The following is a 26,479-nucleotide window of genomic DNA, read 5'->3' on the forward strand; positions in this document are numbered from 1 at the left end:
AGGCAGAAATGTGGTTTCATACCAGAACATCTCCTTCCAGCCATATGTAATTTACAGCGGAGTGTTTGCTTCATCTGTCACATGAGAATTATACCACCTCACCACTTACCCTGAAAATAAATATGCGCTCCTCATTCAGGTAAATGAGAGCGGTTCAGAAGTAAACCGACTCCACCACTAAAACTTGCCTTTTGCAAAGAAAATAAATGTTTGAAATTTTCTTCCTGATGAAGATGATGTAGCTGACACTTAAACTGAAGAGACTGTTACATGGCCCTCGTTCATATTAAGGCCAGCCCAGGAGAAGCCAGAGGCCCCGGGAGCTAAAAACATCTGATAATAACTCCTTCTAAATCAACCGTTAGCTCTTATCAGTACGCAAAATCTCCCTGGCAAAAGTGGAGGCGAAGAGGTCAAAATGCACATCTCCACCGACAGTCATGCATCTGAAAATAAAACATCTAAAAATTAAAAAATAAAAAAATAGCTTACAAAATGACACTGAATTTTTACTAGTCCACATGAAGCTTTTAATCTACCAACTATGAATGACCCATCATTTAAGCTTCACAACAGTCTTGTAAATTTGAGAAGATATCATTTTTCCCATTTATGGGTTGGGAAACTGAGGCAGCATGTAGTTACCCAAGTAACCAAAGACTCACAGCTGGTTCTAGATTGAGTCATGGTAAAGAAACCAGATGGTCTAGGTGATAATTCCAGCATTTGTTGCCTCTCTCTGTTTCTAGAGAAATGACAACACATGGTTTCTACTCTTCAGGTCCTTAGGACCTAATTACAAAGATAAGACGCTCACCCACTAAATTAAACAATGCCATTGAGGAAAAAATCACCACTGTTCAATGTCCATTCTTTTCACTATTTTCAGCTCACAGCCACATTAATTTTATGAACTTACAAATTGACAAAAAGATGCCTAAGAAGTTAACATGCAGTCATGTGTAAGTGATGAATCGCTAAATTCGACTCCTGAAAGCATTATTACACTATATGTTAACTAAGTTGGATTTAAATAAAATTAAAAAATTAAAAAAATAATATTAACACAGTTGCAAACTTAAAACCGCACAATGAAAGCCAGGGCCACTATTCAGAATACACCATTTGTTAAGTTATTGGTGCCCACATGACCCTCCTGCTGAATATTTAGGTAAACTTTAATACCTAGTCTTAGGTATAATCATTTACCAGTGACCAGATTATATGGTTCACATTGGAGGAAAAAGAAGCGAACATGGTTTTAAAACCAACGGTTTCAAACATTTAGTTATTTTACTATTGAGTTACAATGACCTATGGAGATATAAAGTTTTATCATTTCTTTTTTTGAGGGTAGAAATCAAGCATTTTCTTTCTTTATCTCCCTAAAATTTTATAATTTCTTTGGCAGCCCCTCTTCTTGGAACCCCAAAATTTCTACACACTTTCAACACACTTTCAAGTTTTTACATTTGGAGGAATTCACCTAGCACGGGGTAAGGTCAACGTCAAGAAGCTATGAAAATAACAGGCAACAAAATCTCCACAAATCCCGGGACCTGCGTGTCAAATTTCAGCGTATGATTAGAATTCTATAAAAAGGAGCGAAGAACTAATGATCTAGCAGTTATAATAATTAGCAATTATATTTTCGGAGTCTCTAAGAATAATTAATTAGAGCATACCTTTGAGGTATTATTACGTCCATTATAAAATGAGGCAGCAGCGGAGATGAAGGAGTTGCCTCTGGCCAAAGGCAGAACAAGAGAAAGGACTGTCAGATACCTGAAATTCCTGAGCCCCTAGGCCATCCCGATCACTAAGCCTGCGCCCTCCCAGCCGGCAGTGGGGAAGTTCATTCCTCACAGGGCATCGACAAAGGACAAGAAGCTGTCTTTTTTTCTCTGTCAACTATTCCTCTCCACTAGAGCTATGGACCCCTTGGGTTCTCACATGAGGCTTTTTTTCAGACTGTGGTTTCCTTGGCAGGCTGCCACCTGAAAGTGTAGTTGAATAAAGTGGGATAAGGAGAAGTCTGGATCTTTTAAAATTTTTATTACAGTAGATGAAAGGGAGACATGGGCAGAAGAATATAAGGAAGATTGGGATAATTGAACCTGTAACAGGCAGAAGTGACATGACTCTGAAAGTAATGTGTTTACACATTTGCAAACTCATATATAAACTACTATATCAGAAGTTAAGACCCACAGGGAAAAAAAAAATGCTGTTTTGAACCTTTTACCCTAAAAGCATATGGCTGGATGCTATGTTTGCGCCTCTAAGTTTTAAGGATATAGGGTGCATATCCTTCCCCTATTAAAACGTGTAAATTTCAGCATCTTAAACATTAATACTCTGAAAGATAAATGCCCAAAGTCACAGACAGACATGAACAGGCAATTGACAAATTGCCTGCAAATAAATGGAAATAATGTTCGATGTTCCTTTTAATCAAATAAAAGCAAATTAAAATAATTTTTGCCTAGTAAATTGGCAAATATTTCTTTTTTAATGACTATCCAAATCTTGGTTAAAGGTCAAGTTTGATAGGCTCTCTGCATAGTCTTGATGATGATGAGGCGATTGGGACAAGCTTTGAAAGCAATTTAATAGGCTGTATCAAAAGCCACTTGTTGGAATAATTCCCCTGGAAAAATGAGAGATGCAGACAAAGGTTTGTGTGTGGGAAGGTTCACCACAGTATTATTTATTTCCAGGGAAAATTTCAAAACAGACTGCATCTAATCATAAGCAGAATAGCTTAAGTAAATTAAAACAAAGAGAAGATTATACCATCATTAAAATCATATTTTCAAAAAATAAACCATGACCTCGGGGAAATGTTCACAAAATAAGTTAAACGGAAAAAAACACAAATCTGCAAATACTCTATGAATTATAACTAGATGATATGGATGGATAAAGACATAAATTACAAAAGACTATACATCAAATCACCAACAGTGATTATCTTTGGTTAGAATTTCCTTCTTTATATGCTTCTGTATTTTCTACGAGTTTTAAAGATGAGGAAACAATAAAGTTCTCTTTCAAATTTTTAAAAAGAAAAGTAAGGGAATCCTTAAACGAGATATAATTAACATTTTCTTAAACATGTTTGTGCAAGCCAGCTAAAATTCATCTTGACTCAGAGAGGAACATACCAGCAAGGAGATTTTAGGACTGGTTGATTCCCCATGTTAAAACTCTGGAACCTTCCCTTCCTAGCTACTCTTTCAGGAAAAATAGATTCTCCTGTGTTCCTCTCTGGGGTGTTTTTCTCGCAAGGTCAGCTTTCAGGGGGAATTTAGAGGAAAGAGAAGTTACCAAGACCACTATTTTAAATGGTGTGCTCTAATATTAAAATCCTAGAAGACACTGCCAAGTTGCCTGGGTGCTTGCTGGCTTAGAAAAGAGCCATAGGACTGCATAGAGGCAACAGCCATAAACGACACAACAGAAAAATGATGGCTGCTTGTTTGAGAAAATATGCACAGAATATGCCAAAAAGACTCCTACACTGGATGTTTTTCTGAATGAATTTAAGTCCTGTCGCATGAACTAACGTAATACTAGGAATCCCTATGCTTTGAGGACCTCATTCCACATGCATCCACCACACTGCCTTTGCCATTGGCTGGTAGAAATACACAAGTCTTCAACTCCATTAAACACATTACATAATTATAACATCCTTTCACAAAGTTTCGGTGTTTGTTTCATCTTTGCCCAAGCACCGTTTTAGCTAACAGATTCCAGAATATCTCTCCCCAAAACAACTAGATGCAGTAACTTGGAATTAGAATCACTAAAAAAAATAATAATAACTCATCACTGTTTGTAGTCACGTAAACTGTGCAATGACTCTCCCTCCATTGCATTTAGATGAAATTGAAACCCCTAACCTGGCTCGCCACACCTCACGTCCAATGTCATCGCATAGCATTTGCCCCCTTGCCGGCTACACTTGGGCTACACTGATCTTTTTTCCTTTTTCTCAACCATGGCAAGCTTATTCCCATAACACTAGGTTTCCTCTATACCTGTAATGCCCTCCCCCTTAATCTCCAAATGATGGAATCAGCTTTGTTTTCCAAGTGTAGGTTAAGGGTAATCAAGTGAATGGATGAGATACCAATCCTGTGAAATGACGAATTGAAATTAACGTATTTTTAATTTGGTACTCTTGCTTAGGAAAGACTGATCTTGGTTTACCACCAATATTTGGAAAGCGCCTTTCAAATGCTTTCCCGAAAAACTGAGAGGTTCTAAATATCCAAGCCTGAGCCAGTGCCAAAAGCAAAAGAACGAACCAGGACTCTTTATTGGTTCCAAGTCAAAATCTAGAAGGCTCTAACATCACCTTCCCTCGTCTGCCCTAACTATTGTTTCTTAGGGGGATGATGGTGCTATTTTCCTCTATGTCTTTCATTTCAAATGGTGTAACATTATCGATGCCATAAATACAGCATTAACTCAAAGTGTCATTTACAAGTACTGTGGAGGAGGCAGTCTCTGACGTGTCCCCTAATGATCCCAGTCTTCTAATATACACGTGTGTAATCTCCTCTCCGGAGTCCAGGCTGGGCCTAGTGATTTGCTTCTAATGAACAGAATATGGCAAATGTGATGGGATGCCACTTCTGAGATAAGATGAGAAAGAAAGACTGTCATTTCTCACTTTCTCCCTCTTAGAACCCTTGCTTACTCTTGGCCAGATAAACAGCCAATAGCCATGTAATGAGCTTGGTGTGGAACTTCTGAGGCCTGCAAGAGCCATGTGAGTTTAGAAACAGATCTTCTCCGAGATGAGGCTCAAGGTGACTGTGGCTCTGGCCAACATCTTGGTTACAGCCGTGAGAGAAACTCTGAGCCAGGAGACCCAGCTATGGAATAACCAGATTCCTGACCCATAGAAACTCTGAGTTAATAAATATATGCTGAGGGGGGGCCCCAATTTGTTACACAGAAATAGCTAACTAACACAACTGTTTATAACCCAAACTACATACCTCACATTGTCTTTCTTTTCGTTAGGACTATAGTGAAAGAAAATTGTAGCTCCCTAAATTGTAAGAATAAAATCTTAGGTTGTGTAGGGTTGGAGGATATTCAAAACTAGAAATAATTACTCAGGATTTAGTCCCAGAGGAAATAATAACTATATTCGGGACATCGATCATAATAGCCATTCATAGTTTACATACCATTTTTAAATCTAACTGTGTTTTCACATTCATGGCCATTTACTCCTCTCGCAAAGGCTATGAAGAAAGTATTATTACAATCTCCATCTTACAGATGGGGGAACTGAGATTCAGAGGATTTTATGACCTCCACGAAGGCAAAGACCTCTCTCTCTTGTTCACCATGCTTCCCCAGGGCCTCACTCCGTATAGATAATAGGAAGCACTGCAAATCTTCAACACATATTTGTTGAGCAAATGCTTCACGACGTTATCTCTACAGATGGTGACCTTGTTTCATGAAGTTCCCCAAATGACACACACATCAATTAATTAATTTCTTCTTTTTTTTTTAATTTTTTAATGCTTATTTTTATTTTTGAGAGACACAGCATGAGCAGGGGAGGGGCAGAGAGAAGAGGGGGACACGGAATCCGAAGCAGGCTCCAGGCTCTGAGCTGTCGGCACGGAGCCTGATGCAAGGCTGAAACTCACCAGCCATGAGATCATGACCTGAGGCAAAGTCGGACACTTAACGGACTGAACCACCCAGGCGTCCCTCAATCAATTTCTATATAGACCAGCGTAGCACACATATGTATTTATGGAACCGGTATATGTGTTTCTCAAACGACATGAGCACCTTTTCTCAAAGACAGTAAAGAGATCATTCTCTAATTTAATCCTGTTTTCCATACAGTTCTACACTGTCAAAGACAAAGACCTAGAGCTCTTTTATGACCAAACAACCCTTTTCTCAGGAAATCAAATCTCTGCCCTCACATATCACTTCCTATAATCTTCCCAAGGAGGCTGGAGACAACAGACCTTTTCTAAGTCATCAAAGGAGGCCATCAGCCAGCTCAGATCCTCTCATCCCCCACCACATTCCCTCCACCCCTCCCCTGCCACCCTTGTCTGCCCCCACCCCATAAACATGGCGATGCACACAGCAAGTAGGAAGTAATAGGTCTTGTCAAAGGTCACTATAAAATAACCTCAGGCGATGTTAGATACAGGTGTCCACAGAAATGCAACAGAGCTGCTGACAGGGAAACGGGAGGTAGAGGGATTTTGATTAGGAAGTTTATGTAAGCCTGAAATTCCTCTTCTTTTGAAAGTTTCACAGGACACCGATCATTCAACCTAACCACAGCCTGCTCCTTCCTATTATCTACTAAGTGTTTTCACACACACACACACACACACACACACACCCCAAAAAACAAACAAACAAAAAAAAAAAAACAGGGAGCCATTAAATAACCAATTAGCTATGTTTTAAGAAGATAAGAAAATCATTAGGTGTGATTACTCATGAAATGGTATGTTTACAAATAGAGGAACTACAATATATCATGTAGAAAGTAATAAATTAATAACAGACATCCATTCATTCAGCAAATATCGAAGAAGTGTCTGCTATGTGCTAGGGCTAGATGTTGGGAAAATGGTAATAAACTAAACATGCATGAGAAGAATCCAGATTCTAGTGGGACATAATGGATTTCCCAATTTAAAAAAATTAAAAATCACTTACAGAAAGACAAATCTGAAAATTGATAAATGCTAGGAAGGAAAGGTTCAGGGTAGCAGGAATATTTACAAGGGAACCCTAATATAGATTAGGGAGCCAAGGAAAAGCAACTGTCATCTTGGCAGGAACGGTCTAGGCAAAAGGACAGCGTATGCAAAGGCCCTGTAGCTGAGAAGGGCTTAGTGCTTTCGAGGATCTGAAACTCCAGGGTGGTTGGGGCCCCCTGAGTGAGGGGCTGTGCGCTGTGAGATGACGCGGGCCTATCTGATGCCAAGACTGTGCTCCTGACTCTAGAGCTGTAGCCCAACCTCCTTCCCGGAACACCAGACTCCGCATCCCGTATTACTGGAGATCTCACACATAACAGGCTCCCTGTTGAGTTCCACTTCTCACCACCAAACCTGTTCCACAGGCCATCTTCCCCATCTCAGCTGATGCAACTCCATCCTCCCAATGCCTCAGGTCAAGAATTTTAGCATCCTCCCTGATAGCTCCCTGACCCCCACCCCCAATCTGTCAGCAAGCCCTTTCAGCTTTACCTCCAAACTAAGCCAAATGCCTTCTCAGCACCCACGATCATCTAGTCCAAGCCGCCATGGTCTCTTGCCTCCTAACACGTCTCGGCTGCCACCCTACCCTCTACAAGTCCACTCTTCAGCTACAGAGGAGGTCTTTAGAAGTGATGGATTCTCTTCTCAAAACTCCCCAGTGGCTTCCTTCGTCGCTAAGATTAGCATCCAATGTTCACAGCATGGTCTGCAAGCCCACCCATCACATCCCACTCCTTCCTCACCATCTTCGTGTCTGCATCCTTCCTTGCAGCCCCTGGAACACACCGGGCCCCTTGCACGAGCAGATCCCTTTGCGTGCAAAGCGCCTTCCCCGGACCTCTGCAGAAAGGACCCCTCCCTCCAGCCTCTCTACTCACATGTCACCTTCTCAGAAAGGCCTTCCCTGACTACCCCACCTGAAGGAGAAAAGAGCACAGAGTACCACCCACCCAGTCTAATCTTTCCTTTTAGCACTTACTACTACTATATAATGCATTATATATTTACCTACTTGTATAGACATTTGTCTGTTGGAAGAGTTCTAGCTAAAGAGAGCAAAGGCACACTTTTAATGATGCACTTTGTTGGGCTACCACATGGTCATCTCCAGAAGTCTTTTTGTAATAAAATGACACATTCCCAGGAAATAGGTTCACATCTTACCAAGAGTTGAGAAGCAAGAGAAGAAGAGAGAATGTGGCTAGGCGGAGGGACAAGAAGGGCAGTGTTTGTGGAAGACAGATCAGTGTCTGGGGAGGAGGGAAGGTCTGAGTTCCTGTGACAGGCACTGCAGTGGAACAGAATGTGCTAAGAGGAAGAGGGGCAGAAATAAGAGGGATAGAAGTGAGGGTGAGGGTGTCCAAGACCGGCTTCAGCTCTGACACATTTTTGTCCAAACTCAAGCCTAAAGGAAGGGTTTTTTTCAGCCAGCATAAGACGAAGGAGATTAAGGTCTTCAGAGTATATATTTCTCTTGCCAAAAGACACGGCATGTGTTTTTTGTTTTTTTTTTGTAATAATAATAAAAAATCCACAACAAACTTAAATGGCAAACAACAGGGGATGGTTAAGAAATTATGGTATAGCAACTCAATGGAATATGACACATAATCATCGTTTTGAAAACTATGTAGCAATATGAAGGAATGCCTGTGGTATAGTTTTAAGTGAAGGAAGCAGCGTTTTAAAACGTGTCTATGTTCTGATTAAAACTATTTAAAAATTGTTATCTGGACCAGGTATGGAAAGGAATGTAAAAATGAAAAACCAATGATTCCTTAGGGTTGTGACATTCTCTGTGATTTACTCATCTCACTCCATTTTGGAAGTTCTGAAATATTATGACAACAGTTTTTTATGCTGTAGGGACATCTATCCATATACCTAAAGAAGCTCCCTAGGCTGGTCTTCCCAGGAACACTCACCTCACCAGACATCATATTATCTCCCTCTGGGGCACCTGGGTGGCTCAGTTGGTTGAACATCCGCCTCTTGATTTGTGTTCATCTCACGTGAGATCAAGCTCCACCTTGGGCTCCATGCCGGGCTTGGAGTCTGCTTAAGATTCTCTTTACCCCTCCCTCTTCCCCTCCCCTGCTTGTGCTCTCTCTGTCTCTCTGTGCATCAAAGCAACAACAACAACAACAACAACAACAACAAACAAACAAATATCTCCCTCTGGTCATAGGAAATTCACAAAAAAGAACAATATTCTAGTATCCCTATAATGAATTCACTCAAGATTAATTATCTACTCTGCGTAAGGACTATATGCTAGGTTCAATGAGGGAAATCAAAACCAATCAAGAGTCAATTCTTGCTGTTATGGAGCTTATAAGCCAAGAGAAGGAATCTATGACAAATATGAAAATAACTATAATAGAAGATATTTTTTAATCATAAGACACATTTTAAGAAAATACTATGGAACTGATTATGCATTTACTTTTTATTTGGGGAGATCGGCAGATGAGTATTTGCATAGGCAACAGGTGAGGTGTTGCAGGGAAGGGGTGTGCTGGATAAGTACGGATGTTCCAGGGAAGGGGAGAGTCTCAACATGGCAGAGAGGCACTTAACACAAATGAGAGTTTATTATGGATCTGGTTTTAATATGGGGTATACGTACAGGGATGCTGGCTGGGGTTGGCCTGGCAGGCGGGGGCAGCTAAAACAGAAGGTGAAGACTCTTGAGCAGAGAAATGACACATTCAGAGCCATAGGGTAGAAAGATTTATTTCATAGTCACAACGGAAAGAGTCTGAGCTCAGGGACGAGATAAAACAGTTCTAAACCCCAATTCCTCCATTTATAGGTCACATTTCCTTTATCATGTTGATTGGTTTGTCCCTTACCCTCTGAGCCTCACTTTCCTTATCTATAAAAAGGGGTAAGTCCGGCTCCTGGGTAGCTTTGTTATGAAGGCTACATAGTAGGTCAAAACAGCAGGCTCAATAAAGACTCGATAAATAATTCTGTTCCCCTTAATTCTCGGTTCCGAGAAGGAAGTGAATGAGAAAGAGACAGGCAGAACAACAAAAATCACAGGACATTGTTCAATGGGGTCTGGAAGACTTGGCAATGACATGTTTGTGATGGCCAAGGGAAAAGGAGAAGTCAGCAACTGTCATGAAGGTTCAAGCTGAGGACCCAGAGGACAACAGTGGCCTCTGCTGAAATGGATGTGTCAGAAGAAGAAATGCGACGAAGATTAGTTCCTGTTGGACCAATCAGAAATTTAAGGAGCAGGAGCAGTCCATCTAGGAGGAAATGGCCAGGGTGAACCTAGAAATTAGGGCTCCTGGCCCAGAAGAGAGGTATGGGCTGGAGACACACGGAGTATGCTGTAAGATTTTCAGTCGTTGACCATTCCTACTTCGAAGATCTACAATGCTCCTATCAACCTTTCTCCACTGCCCCTCTTGGTATGTTCATCCCAAATATGTAGAGAAGTTATTAGATCAAAATATTCTATTTGGCATATAACCTAATTAAATTTAGCATCCTATATTTTTCTCTATGATGTGTGACATTTTTTAACAGTTTTCTTGACATACAATTTCTATACCACGTAATTCACCCGCTTAAAGCGTACAATTCCAATAGCCTGAGAATATTCACAGATTTGTGCAAAAAGCACCACAATTTTAAAACATTTTCATCATCTCAGGAAGAAACCACACATCCCTCAGTGGTTCCCAAGTCCCCAGCCCCACCTTCAGCCCTAGCAACCACTAATCTACCTTCTCCCTCCCTGGATTTGGCTATTCTGGACCTTTCATATATGTGGAATCATACAATATGCAGTCCTTTCTGTCCGACACTTTTTCTTAGCATAATGTTTTTAAGGTTCATGAATGCCGTAGCAAAGGTCAGTATTTCTTCTTATAAACATAGTTTGCCGGGGCGCCTGGGTGGCGCAGTCGGTTAAGCATCCGACTTCAGCCAGGTCACGATCTCGCGGTCCGTGAGTTCGAGCCCCGCGTCAGGCTCTGGGCTGATGGCTCAGAGCCTGGAGCCTGTTTCCGATTCTGTGTCTCCCTCTCTCTCTGCCCCTCCCCCGCTCATGCTCTGTCTCTCTCTGTCCCAAAACTAAATTTAAAAAGTTGAAAAAAAAATAAAAAAATAAACATAGTTTGCCAATATACGCATAGACCAACTTATTTATTCACTCATCAGTTGATGGACTTTGGGTTATTTCCATATTTGGGCTATTGTGAATAGCACTGCTGTGAACATTCACGTACAAGTTATTGTATGGACATCTATTTTAATTTCTCTTAGGTGTAGACCTAGGAATGGAAGTGCTGGGTCACAGGCTCATGTTCAACTTTCTAAGGAACTGCCAAATTGTCTTCCAAAGTGGCTATGCCATTAGACAATCCCACCAACAATGTATGGAAGTTCCAATTTCTCCACTTCCTAATCAAAACTTGTTATTGTGCGCCTTTTTTATTATCGTTATCCTGCAGCGTAGGAAGAGGCAACTCACTAGGGTCTTGATTTGCATTTTCTAGTAACTAGTGATGTTGAACATCCCTTTTGTATGCTTACTGGTCATCTGCATATCTTCTTTGTAGAACGGCTAATTCAGACCCTTTGCCCATTTTAACTGGATTGTTATTTATTATGATATATTTTTTTTTAATTTTTTTTTTCAACGTTTATTTATTTTTGGGACAGAGAGAGACAGAGCATGAACGGGGGAGGGGCAGAGAGAGAGGGAGACACAGAATCGGAAACAGGCTCCAGGCTCTGAGCCATCAGCCCAGAGCCCGACGCGGGGCTCGAACTCACGGACCGCAAGATCGTGACCTGGCTGAAGTCGGACGCTTAACCGACTGCGCCACCCAGGCGCCCCATATTATGATATATTTTTAAAACACAGAATTTTGTCTTTTGTGCTTTCGCTGCGTAAAGCAGAGGTAGCACATAGGCATAAATTATTCATCAACAACTATAAAAGCTTAATTTCTTTTGTCCTGCATGGAAACATCTATGTTCAACCTGTGGTGTGTGTGTGTGTGTGTGTGTCTGTGTGTGTGTGTGTGTGTGTGTGTGTGTCTGTGTGTGTGTTGTGTATGGGAACTGGTGGCTATTGTTCTTATAAGTAAATGTTACCACATCAAAACAATGATTGTTAAACCTGTCAGGGTGACAAACTAATTGTATTTAATTCTTTGTTTTCAATGTTAAAACTTGGTGTTGCTCTTTCACAAGCTGGGAAGACAAATTCAAGGCCAAACCAAGGACAATGCCTGTATTAGCGAATTCAGTAATCGGGGCAATATGTATATATCTATTTCAAAGCATAGCCTTGTTTTGCTGGCTTTGTCCACACCTGGTAATGTATGTACCCTCAACTCTAAAGACTTGTTCCAAGCTTTTCTGGGGATCCATCAGAAGTTTATGCTTAACATGTGCTAAAAAAATGTCTGGTTATGAGCCATGTCACTCCAAACCTACCGGCTCCCATAGGGTCCCACTACTACCTGCCCTGGGTGCTGCCTTCTTGATAGGTTTACCTACTATTACAGGTTGAGCTGTGCTCCCCCCAAATCTCCAGGACCCTGAAATGTGATCTTATTTGGAAATAAACTCTTTACAGTGGTAATCAAGTTAAAATGAGGTCCTTAGAGTGGGCCCTAATCCAATAGGACTAGTGTCCTTATAAAAAGGAGAAATTCACACACAGAGACAGAAGGGCACAGGAGGAAGATGATGTGAAGAGATACAAAAAAGAACACATCCATCTATGAGCCGAACTGAGACACTTAGAAACATTTCCCCTCACAGCCCTCAAAAGGAACCAACCCTACTGACACCGTGACTTTGGAACTCTCGAAAATAAATTTCTGAAAGCCACTCGGGTCTGTGGTGCTTTGTTAACAGCGGCCATAGGAAACGAATATGTGTAGCTGTGCACTGGACCCTGCTGGGGCCTCAGCTGTGGTTGCTTTGGGAGGTGGCTGCCTCTCTCTTCGGAGAGGCTACTCTCTGATATAAATTATCAAAATTGCACTGCCTATAACCCAATGACCAACTATGCCACCGTTTGTAGTTACAGTTGCTCTTGGAATGTCTAGTCACAGCTATTTTCTGCTCTCCATCAAGGACTCGGACTCAAGTCCAAGGCAGAAACCCTCCAGTCCTCTACTGCCACAAAGGACAATCCAGGCTTCTATACCGGGTCAATCTTATCCCGCCAGGCTCCCTCTCTCCTTAGGATGAGTAGGGACTCTTCCCTCCCCTCATCTTCCAGAAATCAATCCCCTATTCATATTGATAAAAACCATCTCTTCAATGGTTTTTAAATCTGGCACCATTGTAGCTAAGCCACCATCACCTCTTGCCTGGACAACCACACTAACCCCCTGACTGGGCTTCCTGCCTCCAGGCTTGCATGCTCACAATACTCTATCGCAGAGACCTTTTTGGTGTCTGTCCTACAGGTAAGTTCTGGGAGGAGAGGGACTCTGGTTTTGATCACATATCCTCAGTTCTTGGTGCGTAACGGGTGCTTGGTAAATATCTAATAAAGGAAGGGTAAAATGGAAAGAGAGAGGAAGGGAGGAAGGAAGCCAGGGACAGAGGGAGGGAAGTGTGGGCTTACACGCCCTTACATAAACTACAAGTCTATCTCTTTTCATTTGAGCAGATCTTCAAATGCCTGAGAAAGGCAACCAAGTCAATACAAACAGATAATCCCAAATGGTGTGGTTTTCAAATGAAATGACACGGCTTTCTATACATAGGGCCCATCAAGATGCAAGCCAGTCTCCAAAAAAAAAAAAAAAAAAAAAAAAAAAAAGGCATTTAGGGCTATGCGACTAGCTGTTGTCTTCCCTGGATTATCCTATGTATTAGAATCGCATTACACACCTGTCACCTCTCTGCATCGATCAGAAACACACGAGTCCTCTTTAAATGTTTGCTCTGGGGCGCCTGGGTGGCGCAGTCGGTTAAGCGTCCGACTTCAGCCAGGTCACGATCTCGCGGTCCGTGAGTTCGAGCCCCGCGTCGGGCTCTGGGCTGATGGCTCGGAGCCTGGAGCCTGCTTCCGATTCTGTGTCTCCCTCTCTCTCTGCCCCTCCCCCGTTCATGCTCTGTCTCTCTCTGTCCCAAAAATAAAATAAAAAACGTTGAAAAAAAAAAATTTAAATGTTTGCTCTTCCCACTGAGGCACTAAAGCTGCTACACCTAACTTTGAAAAAGTGGTCCACGCGTTCTATTTCTCCATCTGGAGAATGGGTAACATGCAAACCCTCTCCCTCCCCCCCCTTTTTTTTAATTGTGTTAAAGTACACACGACAAAGAATTTACTATTAACTATTTTTAAGTGTATCCTTCCATAGTGGCAGTAATACTTACACTGTTACGCAACCAATCCCCAGAATCCCCTCTTTTTTTGAAACAAACATTAAATAACTAAAAACCATGTAAAGGAACATAAGACTTCCTACACAGACCCTCCTAAAATATCTGCTAAATGTTAAATAAAGATACAGCATCCCATGTGCAACCTTCCTTTTAAAGATACTGTAGTTGTTGTGCTTTACGGGGGGGGGGGGGGAAGGCACATTTCCTCGAAAGGGTAAAAATGACCCTTGGGTTAAAGGGTTAACCTGTCTGTCTTAAGGATGTCCCTTCCAAAGGGCATATCAAATAATGACATGCAGTTTTTTTCTCCCTGATTTCTGTGAGTGCTTCTAAGGCACATGAAAAAAAAACAAAAAAAAAAGGTACATCTTTGCCAGTGCTGCCTCCATTCAATGAGCAGACATCACTGTTTTGTTTTGTTTTGTTTTTTTAATGTTTTGAATGGTTGGGAGATTAGCATGGGTATTTAACAAAAAGCGCAATTTCAAATTACATGCTTCTTCATGGTGCCAAAACTCTGCGCACCGTCATCTGCGATGACGTCCACCAGCACGGCATTAAGAATGGTGGTCGTTAGTCATCTGGCTTTGCAAAAGCTGGAAGATGAAATTGTAAACAGCGTGTGCTGGGACAGGCCATATTAGAAAAGAGGAGTGTCTTAAATATGGTTTCAATTTTTTTTTTTAACCTCGCAATACCTTTTAATCAACAATGCGTGTGTCTAAATCAATGTGACCCATAGATACTTGCTCAAAAGGGGAACAATTTATCCGTGGGCATCCCGAGAAAGACGATAATCACCTCCTGGTCCGCCCTGGCAGAGGTTTTTATTTATATACAAGCTTGACCACGATAACCACATATATGTGTGGATATTAGAGTTGTTTTCACGTTAGTAGAATGCCTAGAAAAAGATCCAAAATAACCCCTCCCTGGCACTAGCCACAGATTGCACTATTAATCACGGCTTGTATCTCATGCATGAAAGACCTAGAGGTGCAGACAGAAACTGCACATGGCTAAGTCCAACCCCAGTCATTACTGGGAGAAAACAAATGCCAAATACCCAAAAGCAGATGACTCAGGCCAAGTGTGAAGACAGTACACTGGTAAAACAAGAGCTAAAATGTTTTACTCAAGATAATTCAGGAGCTATCTGTCTTGCTTAGTGAATGAATACCCAAAACCCTTTACTTTCAATCCCCAAAAGAGTTGAACAACTGACATCTTTAATCTCACCCTCCTTCCACAAAGTCCTCGAAAGTCAATCACAAATTAGCCTTAGAGGAAAGTTTCCCTAGATACCACTGAAAACACGGGTTTGTAACAGAAGTCTCCGTGCAACTTTCAGAATAGGTCTCCTGTGAAGAGGCTGATATACCCAAATGTATTTGTTAATCAGTCCAGGTACACGCAGCCTGGAGCTGGGAAGCAAAAGTTATTAGCAGAGACATCATTTAAGTACAAGTAACGCATGCAAAAGCATCAGGAAAAAAAAAAAAAAAGTTATTTGTAAACTCAAAGACAAATGCAATCATACACACAATTGGCAAATCGCCACCTGGAAACCACCCAGAACAGTGCTTATCTTTAGGTACTGATAAATGGGAATGCTTGCCTCACCCCCTTCTAATGAATGAACACGATGTCCCGCCTTGTCAATCCTTCAGTTTCTTCTAATGAAAGGAGGGTAAAATTTTCCTGATGAATGGAATGACCTGACAGAAAACACAAATACTATCATCACAAAATACAGAGGAAACATGCCAGTTTGTACCAAAAATGGTTGTAAGTCGTGTTTAGAAAGCACGTGGCCACATAGACACGTACTTGGAAACACACTGCTATGCAGGGGATAAGAAGAGAGGTTTGGGGTGGAATGACTCATGAATTCGGGAATGCAGAGGTTTTCAGCAGCACCAAGTCACAAGAGACCGTCCCTGAGATCTCTCCTCCCCTCCACAAACAATACTCGTTGTTGACTTGGAAAGAAGATGGGTGAGGAGTGTGGAAATCATTGTTTTTAATTTTGGGTTCTTTGCGTCCCTTAGTGAATGCACAAACTGACACGCCGTTAAACATTTATCAAAAGAGAACACGCTGATGTGCCTTGGGAAATACTGATTCTTCTAATACTTTAAAGGATGGCAACTAGAAAGAACTGTTACTAACTTCTTGACGTGAGCAAAGGGCAAGTTTGGTCTCTGCAATGACACAAAGCTTATTTAAAAGCTTAGAGGAAAACACAAGGGGACCCAGCTGTCTCAAACGAAGTAAGATTCTCCCTCCAGAAAGAGCTAAAGGAGAATAGTAGCTGAGGCAAAGAAGTAAGCTAGCAAAACCACTGAAATGTGGTGATCTTGGCCTTCTCCAAAATGGAGGATTTCTAAGAGGCTGCATGCAAACCCAATCGTAATATTTTGGGGAAAGATAACCATTTAAGATATTTGAAACTCCTACAAAACTGAGTTCCTCTGTGGATCAAAGAATCCTCTTCTAAATTATTCAATCTGTACATTTTAATGTTTTTAATGTTTATTTTTGAGAGAGAGAGAGAGAGAGAGAGACAGAGACAGAGCATGAGTGGGGGAGGGGGAGAGAGAGACAGAGACAGAGAATCCAAAACAGGCTCCAGGCTCTGAGCTGTCAGCGCAGAGCCCGATGCAGGGTTCAAACTCAGGAGCTGTGAGACCACGACCTGAGCCGAAGTCGGACGCCCAACTGACTGAGCCAGCCAGGTGCCCCTGGACGTTTTAATTTTTATTGATTATATCTCCTTAAATATGTTTTGGCGCGTGCCTACAACAACTACCGGTTAATCTCAAACTCTGAATGCTTTACTGCAGTCCCTTTCCGTCAATAGATCATAGAATATGAGAACAAAAGACACCGTGGAGATCAGATAGAATTGCAGGTCCCAAACCTGGCCACACTTTAGAAACACTTTGGGAGCTTTTAAAAAATACAAAGGCCCAGGCCCCCACCCAAAAACCGATCAAATCAGAATCGGGGGTGGGGAATAGGTATCGGCATTTTTTTTTATAAACTCCACGGGTGGTTCTGTTGGGCTGCCAGATGAAGAACCATTGAAGCAGAGTCCAGATTCGCATTGCCTGACACCATTGTCACTTGGTGACATGTGCCTGCAGAGCACTTCAACTGTGACTGGTCTGAACTGAGATGTGTGACCAATAACCAGATTTCAAAGATTCAGTACCAATAGCAACAACAAAAGCGCAAAATATCTCACAACATTTTCATATTGATTATACGCTGAAATGATAATATCTCAGATATACTGGATTAAATTAAATGTTATTAAAAAAATTAACTGTTGCTTGGGGCACCTGGGTGGCTCAGTCGGTTAAAGGGCCAACTCTCTGATATCAGCTCAGGTCGTGATATCGCAGTGGTGAGATCTAGCCAAAGTAGGGCTCTGTGCTCAGCGTGGAGCCTGCTTAGCTCTGCCCCCACCCCCGCCCCCCACCCAGCCTCCCCTGCGCATGTGTGTGTGCACTCTCTCTCAAAATATATAAATGAATTTTTTAAAATTCCCTGTTTCTTTTTGCCTCTTTAATGTGGCTACTAGAATATTTTAATTACATAGGTGGCTTGTATTTATGGTTCCCACTGTTGGACAGAGCTGGTCAAAACTAATAATACTCTTTTCTCACAAACAGAGAAACTGAGGCAGAGAAGCATAATGAATTGAAGGCAGCACTTAGGGGATTCCCTCTTCCAGTGTCAGGCTTTTCCTGTTGCCATAAACCATACCATTTGGCAGAGTTATGGCAGGGCCTTTGAGCCATCCATCGGATTTCAAATCTTTCTCGCTTTTGTCTTGCTAATCATTTCTTCTAAGATTTGATATGAAAATCTACTTCCCTTATGGAAAAATGTTCCCTCTCCCATTCTACACACACTTGTGACCTGGTATTGCAGGGTTACTCTGGAAGCAGAGTCACCAGAATGGGTACTCAAAAATAAATCTAGAAAAACATTAGCATAAGAAAAATGCAGAGAATGGACCATTAAGGCTTTTAAGATGTAGATAGTTGAGCTCTAGCTTGGGAATGTCTTACCATTACCATGTGGTAGTTTAATAAATAACCGGCATTCTGAAAGCCATCTTCAACACGGCCGTCAGTCCCTGCTCAGAAGTGAGCAGTTTGAGAATTGAGCATACTGTCTTTCCTCCCAGAAGGCAGTGTTTTTCTGGACAAGGCTGTCATTGCAGGAAGGCAAATCAGGCTGTTCATAATGGTATGCCACAGCATACCTAGGTACCCTGGTGGAAACAGATTTGATCCTCAATGCCTTCTATCCTCTGGTGCACAGATCAGTACGTGGTCATTCAGAGGCCAAACAGCGTCGTCGCTTACTTAAGAGAAGATCTTGTTTTGATAAAGTGATAGGCCCCTACCAGGCCTGGCAAATGGAGCTAAATGTATTTCTTCTTATAATCAGCTAATTCAAGCAAAAACAAAGATGTTTTTTGTTGCATGTGGTTTTCCCCCTTGGGAAGCCAGCAGAGAGAATTGCATAAAATTGGCTGAAAAGTGTTGTATTTGAGGAATCATGCAACACAGGGGCTCCTCAGTGTAATAAAAGAATAAAAGAGACCTGGATTCTGATATAAAGTGTTCATGCAAAGAGCTGGAAAGGAAACCTACGGGTCAAGCCAAATAACACATACAGTAGATGCATTCAAGATTTCTATTGAGATATTCTTGTTCCCCATCCTAAACACAGCATAACCTAAATGTCATCTTAAATCAGATGTGTGGTGCTCTGGAGCCCCCTATGTTGCATGCGTGATTTCTATTAGCTGTGATTAGTCGAGTTTTGCCAGTCAAACCTCAAAGAGCATACTTCTAGACGCAACTCACTTCTGATGTAATATTCACCTCCAAATACTCTCGTATATACCAACCTGGGAAGATAATATATTAGAGAGAGGTTCTGGGCAAAAGTACATCTGCCAGAATGAAAATAGCACTCGTGGCTCTATTCGACAGAAAGAAAGATTATTTAACTTTAAATAATTGCTCGGATCCCTTCTTCAAAGGTGATAAAGAAAAAAAGGAAGTCAAAAGTGACTGCCTTATTCTGAAATGGTCTTTTGGACCATCTTTAAGTTCTGCCTGGTTTTTAGTCTCAAATCAAATCGGGAGGGCACAGTTTAACAGGGCATGTCTAATAATAACGGTGAAATGAGAAGAATGGTTTTCCAATAAGGAGGTCAATGTGAAAAAAAAATTAACGTTACAGATCTATCAGAATAAACAGAATAGAAACTACAGTTTTTACAGTCAGGGCACTCATTCAAAATATCTGATAAAAAAAAAAAAAAGTTGTCTTTGAAAGGTTACGGATCAAAAGGCTTAAAAAGAGCACAGTATCCAAAGCCATAGGTAATGTTTCGTTCATGACCAGGGTATTTATGGCGGCCTGGCTCATGGAAAGAGAACTCAGCCCGGAGGCAGGGACTCCGCTTTTAGGCTCGGTTTGGTACTCTCGAGCTCTGGGCTTCGGTGAGCCCAGGGACCAGGCCTTAGGTTCTCCCCCGAGGAGTGATGAGGTTGGTCTGTCAGTGAGAAGGCCTCCCCAGCTCCAGCTCTCTATATGCCACAACAAGCCTTTCTATCTCACCATCAGCATCCTTGGTCCAGAAGGCATGCTTACTCTCCAAGGTTAGTTCAAGCCAAATGCCAACATGGTAGTTTTCAATCCTGGTTCATTTTTGGGTGGAGATTAGAAATGTAAACCTTGAAGAAAGAGAAGGAAGCGACTACAATATGCGTTTTTAAAGTGTTAAGTTGATTCTGATCAATTTCTCAGAACACAGAAAGAAGCAACAGTGTGAGCTTCAAGGAAAGAAACACAAGAATGCCAAAATAACATGCATTCAGACATTTACCCAAACTTTCTAAATTTTATTTTCAAAGTCCCAGAGCCTCAAGATGAGCTTCAAAAATTCTACTCTCGTTTCTGGCGTACTGTTATCACTACCTGAAAATTTATAAAAGCCCTCTCTCTCTCTTTTTCTCTTATGTTAAATCCATGATTTGTGATTCCCAACAATGGAATACTAATGGATCCTCAAAATCACGAATTGCCGATCTTTTCCTAATTATAAAGTGTAAGAACTTTTTAGGGAAAACATTAAACATGATGTCACTTTTAAAGTGTCAGAGTTTCTATTTAAAGCAATGTCACAAAACAGATAGCTTATTTAGTTTACAAATAGCGACACACAAAGGTTCTTTAAGTCTGCTTAGCATATCCAAAAGTGCTTCTTTCTCACACTTAAATGTTTAAGGCTATTGCCTCCCAGTTTATTACCTTATCTCAACTGCATAATGTTCTTAAATAGCATTCAGAGAGATAGTACTAGATTTAAATTTTTAAACACTAATTTATAAAAAGCATTGGTAGATTCCCATAATACAGCTGGTAGTCAAACTGGACAAGATAATGAATTGACTGAGATCATTGTTCCATCTTCATCCAAGAAAGCTGCCTCTAAAAAAAGATCTTAAATTGCTGTAGAAATCCAATTTGTAAGAAGCAAAAGAAGCGTATAGATGGGAAACACCAGCCATGATCACATTAATTTTGTGACTAACAGCACTGCTTTGAAGTGAAGAAGGAGAAAAAAAGATGACAAACATAATAAGTCCACTCAGATCCCCAATTTTAATCTAACCACGCAAGCAGAAGAAAACCAACTACAAAGTTCACGTCTTGAGGATACAGCAAACATCACCTTCCCACAGAACAATTTTCAGCTTAATAAGAAATTAACTCCAATGCTAAGGAAATACTATAGGACAGTGATGTACCGTTGCTAAAAGGCAAATTAGTAAGAAATCAGGAGACCAGGAACTTGACATTCGTACAAATAGCAAGGAAAGTCCATGATTAATTGGTTTTGAATCTGCAGGTGTGGGAACCTGACAGTTAGTTGTATGAAAATCTTCAATCTACTGTAATTGAAAAGCTATACAGGAAAAGTCTCTCTGGCAAACTACCATTCAATTAACCTCCTATTCAAATAAAAGCTGCAATGTCACAGAGGAGTTTCCATGCTTTTATGGGAACGTTCTAATAAACTCTCTACTTATGTAGAAACTATATAGGGTCACAACTGACTTCTTATTGACAGGCAGTTTATGGATATCAGCAATTTACATTCAGAAACAGCTTGAAGATATATCAATTGAGCAAACATGCTTATCCTCAGTCAAGTTGAAAAATACAAGTTGTTACGCATCAGTTAGGATTTTAAAATAACAGGTTTATATGAAATGCTACAAGCAAAGGAAAATGAGGACATTTATAGGGAAGGAAAATGAGGACATTTACAGGGAAGCACAAGCGAGTTCTATTATTTTCTTTTTAAGTTTTAAAACTAAAGTAATAGCGTAATAGCTGATATTCAATCAACAGCATCCTATTTCAAAGGGAATACATATCTAGGTTTGCATATGGGAAATGGTTTTTTTTGTTTTATTTCCATTTTTAGGTTTCTTTTTTAAAAACGCCTTCCTTATTAAAACTTAAGTACTTATTAAAGTGATTCATGAAGGCCCATGGAAAAAGGAATTTTTACCTGACACATTATTTAACATGCTTCATAGCAGTTAGAACCTACTGCAGTTCACATGCTCATGAACATTATTTTACCCAGGAAATAATGGTCTTATTCACACACACACACACATGCACACGCACGCGCGCACACGCACACACACACACACACACACACACACACACACACCTTCCACACAAAATGCTATACCAAGTCCCAGGAAACTGACAAAGGCAATATTAAAATTCAGTGTGAAGTAAGAATTCCATTTCTGAATTTCATCTATGAAGATACAGGACCGGCCTCATTTAACCAACTGCAAAGTTCCTTTCTGCTTCATAAGCATAAGAAACATCATCTTACCATTATCTGTAGAATAAAATCAGCAACGTGTTGCTTCCTGCAGTCACCAAATCAGGTTTTTTTCTTCCTTTCTTTCTAGTAACTTCTTTTTCACCAGCAAGATTAGGAAGAAAATAAAGCTTTGAGGATTTGCCTCAGAATATCAGACCACAGATTGTGAAACTAGCTCTTAGTCAAAAAGAAGAAGAAGAGGAGGAGGAGGAGGAGGAGGAGGAGGAGGAGGAGAAGCAGGTCTGCTATTTTACAATCACTTCTGCAATCCAGGGGTACCTCCTGGCCTCCGGTACCTCCTTCCCTCCCTCGTTCGCTAAGTTTCTTTTAGTAATGAGACTAATTTTTCCAGTAGCCTTGAACTCCCCCGATTTGACTGACATGGAAAATGTGACTAAAAACTTGTAGAACTGTCTAGCCTCCAAGCCTACACAGAATCAACTTTGTTGGAAGTGTGGAAGAACCCCTCGCAAGCAGCTACTTGCTCCTTGCGACTCCTGCACTCCACCGCACACACCACCAAATAACAGTGCGCCATCTAGCTAGCAAGTTGCACTCTCCATTCTAGAAGGGGGGACGGACACCTTCAAACCCTGGGAGTTAAGAACTTGTCAGGGTTCAGCTGCTCTGAAGGTCCAATTGTTTATTTAAATAAAAAAAAATATCGCTACTGAGATAATCCACATCGAGTGGATATGGGAAAATTTAGGTTATAATGGCACTACAAACTTTTACATCTAACTTTGATTTACAAGATAAAAGCAAGTTTTAAATTAAAAGGGCTTTCTGTTAATAGAGCTTATTATTCTGAAGACGGGGAATGATTTTCTTCGAAAGTTGTCCCTGGGTGCATGCCTATTATCTTTGCTTTTCCCCTTCCACTAATGAGCATTTATCTAAAGAGCCTGTTAATCCTCTGATGTGTGCTTCTGGTCAGAGGTAACAGTTTGAATAAAACCACTAATCACTGATCACTAAATCACTGATCATTAATCACACTCTCCAGTGCTGGTGACCCGGGCCATTTTTTCCTTGAGGTCTATACATCACAAACAAGAAGTTTCACATTTTAGATGCACATGTATTCTGCAGGGGTTATACTATTGCATCTCTAGAGGTGAATAAATAATAAATACGGCCGCAAACTTGGGGAAGGATGTCAATTAGACCCCAGACACAAGTTTCACAACTGCCTTCCCCGCAGCATGGCTGCTTGAAGAAAGTAGATCTGATTATAATAAAACATGTGTGTTCTTCAAGAAATTCCCACATACTCGGAATATAAATGTTCCTCAATTTAGCTTCCGCCAACTTCAAATCAGAGAGCACCCAGATCCTCTGCTCCGCTCAATCCAAAACTCTGTCAGATCTTTTTATTTGATTTCTGCTGCTTACACACACACACACACACACACACACACACACACCCTCCCCCACCACCAGTTCTTTTTACTTTTATCCCTTAAACGCGTCACACACAGTGTTTTCACTTCAACTGCCAGATACTAAGATTCTGACTCAATTCGGTGACTTATGTATTTAGATTTCCTCTTCAAATATAGAAACTCAAGGTTAAGAGAAAGAAAAGCATCCACCAATTTATTGTGAGGTACTTCGGGTTCAGTGACTCACATTCCCTCGCTTTGTAAACGAAACGTTTAACTCTTGATTCGTTCAGCTAAATTTGATTTAGTCAGCACCCTCACTTCTTGGCCTTCCCTCTTCCGCTAAACGGTTGGAGGAAGGCGCTGCGTAAAATTAAGTACTTTATTTGCAGTGGGTGTGTGGTTTTCCTAAGTCACCACAGGGACGTAGTATTATCCTAACGACTCTAAACATTTCTTGAGATGCCTTTTCTATCAGGACAGAGCAGTTGCGCCTTGGGGAAGAGGGCTCGCTGGTGCCTTCCTTAAATAATAGAAAGGGGCAGATTGCGTGTGCGGCGATCAGGTACTGTGCTCCCTTCAGACCCCAGAAGCTCTTACCGCACTCTGGGGACTGTGATCGCCCCGGGGAAAGCAGTAGAAGGCAGAGGCGGAGCCAGAGTGATAACGGTGTGGGCGGGGGAGGGGGTAGAGAAGGAGGAGTACCGGAGGAGAGGGCAATAAAGATGCCCAGGGAATGGGCGACTGTACGAGTCTGCTGGGGGAGGTGGGGGGGGGGTGGTTGGAAAAGCAGAGTTGCTTTGTCAGCATTTCTAAACCCCGAACTCTTGAGTATCTGAAGCTGTTAATCAAACACTTACTGGCCTGCAGAATGACGTAATGGACCTGTATCCAGCCTTTATTCCTTGACACATGTCAGAGAGGGAGGGAAAAATAAAAATCGAACACACTCTGAGGACTCTGACAACGCAACCTACAAGCAACCCACTCCAGTTCCTGGCCTTGAACGAGCATCAAGTGGGGGGTGGCACCCGTTCAGGGAAAGTTGGGGAGGGGGTGGACAAGGACTGGGGCTTTATCTACCGGATACTCCCTCCCCCAGGAAGTAATTCTATGGCAAAGAAGAAGCGGGATGCAGCTGCCGGGAGAAAACGTGTCCTTGGTTCCTTCGCGCCTCTTTGCCCCTCTAAGAACTTCATGAAAAGTTTAAGTGGTTGCGTGGAGAAATCTGCAGGAGAGGAAGGCTCCGCCGCCGGGTCCTGGGAACTGCCACCGCGCTGCCGCGGCAAAACCCGGAGCTGTCATTTGGGGCAGCGGCGGGGAAGAGGTAATGATGCCAGCGAGAACCGGACGGAGGCAGGAGACGACTGCTGGAGTGAAAGCGAACAGAGCCGCGCCACTCTCGAGCCTTCCGCGCCTGGGGCGAAAGCCAAGTGCCCTTCAAGGGCCACGTCCCCTCCCCGGGCGCGCGCGCCCACCAGCTGCGGCGGGCCGCCCTGCGGGAGAGGTGGCAGCAGCAGGCTCGGCACCGGGAGGGAGCGAGCGCCCCGCGCGCCCGCCCGCCCCCTAGGTGACCCGGCGTCCTCGCCGCGCCCGCTGGAAGTTTGCAAACTTTCTCCGGGGGTTCCGCCGCATCACCGGGAAGTTGGGGACGCGGGGGGAGGTTCCTGGCTCGCCGTCTCCGCTGCCACCGCCGCTGCCTCCGCTCGACCGCACTTCTGGAGGGTTCCGCACCTTGCCAGGTCTCTGGAGGCAAACACACACCCCCGATTCATAACTGTTCCCCGTGTCAGGGAAACACACGCGCGTTCCCACACACGCACCACGCCGGGGAAGACACTGCGCTCGCTTCACGTTAGCATCCCTCCAGTCGCACGGCGCGGCGGCCACTGAGACGCGCTCCAGAACCGACACGGCGTGGGGTCTCTGGGGTGGCCTCAGGACACAACAGAATTCCACAGTCCACCAGCATTTGGGGCCGGACTTCCCTCTGGTCCGCCAAAGTGTTTACAAACACAGATCACCCTCCAAAAAAAAAAAAAAAATGCATCGCATCTTCCCTACGCCTTGCCCTGTGACCTGCCCACTGGACCAAGTAATCTCGCGGCTGCTGCCGAGAACCAACCCCTGCAAACCAAGTACGCTCCCGAGATGGCTCCCGCGGCAAGTGCAACAAAAGTAGCTAAATGCAAAAGCCCCAGAAGTGGCCGAGCCGTATTTTTAGGAACTTACCAAACAAGTGTGGAGAAGGCAAGAGCGGAGCCCGGGTGAAGGGACCACGTTGGACTGAGCAAAGATTACAATACATTCTATTTAGAGTGCATTACATCACCCCCCCGGTGACGTCACGTGGGATTCCTGAACTTCTAAATCATTGCGGTCCGCGGGGGAGGGAGAGGAGGGGCGGGGCCGGCGCGCCAAGGGGGTGGGCCCCGCCCCGGCCCCGCCTCGCCCCCGCCCCCCCCAAGAGCGGACCCTGGTGCACCCGCCGGGGAGCGGCGGCCGCGGCGGCGACCGCGCAAGCAACAGCTTGCAGAGCCCAGCGCCGTGTGACACGGCTCCCTGACATTAGTGGTGTGAGTCAGCTTGGAAACAATCCTCACGGTTTCAGACAGGACCACGGAGGAGGCACGGACACAGGCTCTCCAAGGAGGGCCTGGTAGCGTTTGAAAGATGTGGGGATGGGACAGGGGGGTGGGGGGCTGAGGGGGTGCCAAAGGGTGCGGGGAAGAGACTTTCTACAAACACAAATGCAGAACGCTGCCCCCTTCCCCCACCAGCAGATGTCCACCTCCTTTTTGCCTGCGACAGTCGTGACCTCATTAGAGTGTTCCCTGAATCCTGGCTTCCCAGAACACTCACTCGGCACCCCTTTTCACCATCCCCTACGCCGCCTCACCTCCAAGGGAATAACTTCTTTACTGTGCACCCTCACAAGGAATACACAGCCCCCACCCTTTCCAAGCCCCCTGCTTCGTGTGTCTGAGAAG

General features: G+C 42.9%; 1 protein-coding gene across 4 annotated transcripts in view; it reads right to left on the reverse strand.

Moving 5' to 3' along the window:
- The window catches only part of CREB5 (cAMP responsive element binding protein 5), a 404,427-nt gene extending 378,575 nt beyond the window's left edge, over positions 1-25,852 (reverse strand). For 3 of the 4 annotated variants that reach the window (XM_086693664.1, XM_086693650.1, XM_086693668.1), the window contains exon 1: positions 22,114-24,389. In XM_086693664.1, the coding sequence (XP_086549790.1) occupies positions 22,114-22,116 (3 nt within the window). In that variant the 5' untranslated portion in view covers positions 22,117-24,389. Of the gene's footprint in view, positions 1-22,113; positions 24,390-25,721 lie in introns of those variants that run through there. The other variant, XM_086693658.1, reaches the window with a different exon arrangement.
- Positions 25,853-26,479: the final 627 nt, after the last annotated feature.

This window comes from Puma concolor, chromosome A2, assembly GCF_028749965.1.
Source record: "Puma concolor isolate L17-30 chromosome A2, mPumCon1.1.hap2, whole genome shotgun sequence".
Classification (NCBI taxonomy): Eukaryota; Metazoa; Chordata; class Mammalia; order Carnivora; family Felidae; genus Puma; species Puma concolor.